At 36.2% G+C, this 3,935-nt stretch overlaps 1 protein-coding gene across 1 annotated transcript; it reads left to right on the top strand.

Annotated features, from left to right (window-relative positions):
- The first annotated feature begins 304 nt into the window (after positions 1-304).
- LOC111083380 (transcription factor cwo-like) lies at positions 305-3,778 on the top strand. The gene is made up of 3 exons (XM_022379874.1): positions 305-453; positions 1,778-1,960; positions 2,502-3,778. The coding sequence occupies exons 1-3, from the start codon at positions 402-404 to the stop codon at positions 3,620-3,622; spliced, it is 1,356 nt and encodes a 451-aa protein (XP_022235582.1). The 5' UTR covers positions 305-401; the 3' UTR covers positions 3,623-3,778.
- The last annotated feature ends 157 nt before the right edge of the window (positions 3,779-3,935 follow it).

The raw sequence follows: 3,935 nt of genomic DNA, 5'->3' as shown, positions 1-3,935 counted from the left end.
AATAAAAATAGTTATCGTGTAGTTCAGAAACGTTATTCTATACTGTAACATATATTACCCTTATTTTCTATGTTATTTTCAACTCGGGGTAAATAAAAATGTTTAAAGTGTTTACTTTGACCTAAAAAAATCGTCTTTTTTATTTTGGTTGTTAAAACTGTATTTTCAGCACCCAAGCCATGCGGTGATTTTTTATTTCGTTTTCTTAACTATTTCAATTTCTCATAGCGATTGACATAGTTCGACGTATTCATTGTTACACCAAAATATATTTTTTTAGGCTTAGTCAGCACGTAGATACTCTATGTTATTAGAGTTTCTCTGAAGCCAGTATAAAACAGTGACTATTTGATGTTGACTCTTAGGGACGAGGAAGAACAGAGAAGAATGAAATCGTGGACATGGCAATCAAATATCTACATCACCTTCAAGCTCACTCCTGTAAAGATTCCAGTAAGTTCTACAAATCTAACACAAACATACATTCAAATATCCATAGATTATATAGAAATAGAGTAATCAAGGTTGAGTTTAAAGATTCTAGTAAGTTCTAAGGTTCTCCCACTTTCAAGTTAAGCTTCAACTTGTCATATAAGTTGTACAGTTAGGGCATGTTTTCTGATTTTATATCTACTAATGAAGTTCTAAGAATACTTAATGTAGTAGTTGTGGTAACTCAAAATCCTAACACCTTGTTTAATGACGTCATAAAATAATGTATATAAGATTGTATAATTTTGTTCGTGGCCCGGATGTGACATAATGGTCAGCATTCCAGACCATGAATCAAAGGGTCCCATGTTCTAATCCCGTTGCTGCCTTGTCAGTTGAAATTAGTTCTTGTTTAGACATTTATCCCATGCAGGGCACGTTGTGTACCGTTTTAAAAACTCATGTGTTACAAAAAAATAACAACTTGGAAGTAGATGTGGTGAAACTTAGAGTTAAAAAGTAAACCATGACATTTCGTCTACATATAAAACAAATTGAATTTAAATATATTTTTGAACCACTACACGAAGATTACCAGTTTTTCTATGCTTACAGTGCCATCTGTTGACATCCAACTCAGACAGAATGGTGTGAAAATGTTTATCTGAATGTGTTGCTGTGGTTTTTTTAATTCGTCATCAGCGATGTGTATTCATATGGAATGTTCTTTACAGAGTGATGTGAAATGATTTATTTAAATGTGCTGCTGTGGTTTTAAGTCGTCACCAGCGTTGTCTGTTAGTGTAGAATGTTCTGTACTAACAGACATCGCTGGTGACGACTTAAAACCACAGCAGCACATTTAAATAAACATTTCACATCACTCTGTACAGAACATTCTACACTAACAGACATCGCTGGTGACGACTTAAAACCACAGCAACACATTTAAATAAATCATTTCACATCACTCTGTAAAGAACATTCTACACTAACAGACATCGCTGGTGACGACTTAAAACCACAGCAGCACATTTAGATAAACATTTCACTCCACTCTGTGTGAATTTCAGAATGATGTTTTCTTAGCACTAGCCGGAAGGTATGTTGTGAAAACGCTTGTTGTAACAGTTGTTTCCATCAGTAGGTTTCACCATAAAAAGTTTCAAAAACCCTACATGCTTTGTGAAATTATACAAGTCACGAGCCAATTCACTTAGATATAACTTTATTGGTGTTTATGGAAATCCCCTAGTAATAACAATGTTACATACAGAGAAGAAAGATAAGTCCCATTAGGATTATTGCTCTTTAGAATGCTATTCAGTTGTGTTTGATCCAACAGGCAGTTGTGAGGTGAGGAAGAATGTTGATCAAAACCAACGACATCACTACAAGATGGGGTTTCAGGAATGTATGTTTGAAACCATCCGGTTTCTAATGGAAACTGACGGCATGTTCAATGGAGAACAATCTCGTATGCAGTTGGTTAAACATCTCCAGAAACACTACAACAAAATTAATGAAGGTATTGAAAGTTATTTTTTACCAGTCCGAGGGTATTTTTATTTTCTCTAGTATTGATTTCAGACGATCATTGAATGGTCTACTTTGGTTTTGAAGGACAAATATCATCAGTAGTATATAACCCGTACTTATTTGATATAAGTATTTATAAACTAACCCATAATGGTGGGTAGAGAATTTAAAACCTCACGCTTTAACCAGAGAAGAAAATAAAGTCAAAGAATAATTATCTGGAGGTGTCTGAAGGTGCTTTGGCATATACCATATGAGTGTATATATACATATAACAGATTGAAAAGGTTAGCATGGCTTTGGAATGTTTTGTATGTATATTTGTATATGTAACAATTTTGATTTGCTTGAGTGTTTTTTACACTGTTAAAATAATTATATCCCACAAGTGAAACAATACATGAATTTTTTTCGTTGTTTTATTGTAATTTATATTTAGTTTATATATTTATCAAGAGATGGCAGCACGATGAAATTGTTTATTTATATATATAAAAACGCCCACATGTACACGAGTATTGGTATTTCAGACACATGCATCAACAACGCGGAAGTTTTGAACCCTTTGATGTCGACAGAAAATATCGCCGATGTTCCTTTAGAGGAAGAAGCTTACTTAAAACCAAGTACGCCCTCTGATGAGATTATGCCACCGTCACGTGCCGTTGATTCAACTCGGTGTCATCATATTTTTGGTAAGAAACTTCCATTAAAGATTTCCTACATGTGTACTGACCTTACAGCCACGCGGTCACACCCAGAGGTTTCTGTCCCGCTCGCCAAGTCGCTACACAGCGATGAGTCAACAGTTGAGAGTCAACATTCGAGCCAACTCAGGGAGATGCTACAAAACCCTGGACTGCCAGTGAGTAGCAACACTAGAAATACGTGCTCTGCTCCTGGTAGCTCTCGTGTTCTCCAAAAGGGGAAGTTGGTCTACAAGTTCAAGCAGAACATAAAGGAGCGATTCACTGCAGACCAACAATCGTACATTTCTCTTGTTGATACTCAACGGAACACCGACCACTCAGGTAATTTAAATTCTTCACAGCACCAAAGTCATTCTCCTCCCGGAATGACAAACTCTTTATCCTGTTCACCAGGGATTCTCCTTACGCACTGCCCCCTAATTCTTCACAGCCACGAGTTAACTGCTGAGAAGAGCTCCTTTGGGGGTAGAAACTCTCCTCAATGGGACAATGCGGTGGACTCTAGTAGCAGCTGTAGGTCTAACCCTAGCCCTTCTTCAACTGTGCTGCCTACCAGTAGCAACTGTGAATACAGTGCAAACAGTGACGTGCCTACGTACATAGCGAAACGTAAATATAGTTCACATAGGAGGCATCCCACCAACATTAGTGTTCGTTCTCCAAGTTTCTTTTCTCCCACGTGGACTTCAGGTATTCCAGTATTCGCTCTACATCCTAAAGGAACATTTTACATCCCATTGACTCTAGATGCTGGATTGCTAGATCCGTTTGTTAACAGTCATGATGACAAAATTCCCGTTTTGCATCCGGTTAGCATATCGGTGAACTTCAGCTTTAGTGGGTCTATTAAAGACCCTGAAAACATGAACGATCACAGTCCTGACAGTTATATATCTGATAATCGTCAAGAAAAAATGAAAATTATGTTCAGTGTTAGATGAAGTGTTAGGCTTAGCAGACAACTAGTAATATGAGAAGTTGTGTGTTAAAACAGTAAATACGCACTACCGGTACTTGTGTTTAAAATTTTAAAAAATAACTAAAAACAAGTTTTATATTTACACAATAAAAACTTTATTGAAGTCGTACGGCTTCCACTTTAAAATATCACTCTACACGTACATGTTTCGACGTGATCTACGTCATCCTCAGGAGTAACTTACAAGACTATTTTATATTCCCCTTGTCGCATTACTTCATTGTTATTTACATATTTCCTTAGTGTAATTTAAAAAATAAATAAATAAATAAATA

Source organism: Limulus polyphemus, unplaced genomic scaffold, assembly GCF_000517525.1.
Source record: "Limulus polyphemus unplaced genomic scaffold, Limulus_polyphemus-2.1.2 Scaffold9307, whole genome shotgun sequence".
Lineage (NCBI taxonomy): Eukaryota > Metazoa > Arthropoda > Merostomata > Xiphosura > Limulidae > Limulus > Limulus polyphemus.
Note: the sequence above shows the minus strand (reverse complement) of the source record. Positions and strands in the feature narration are given on the sequence as shown.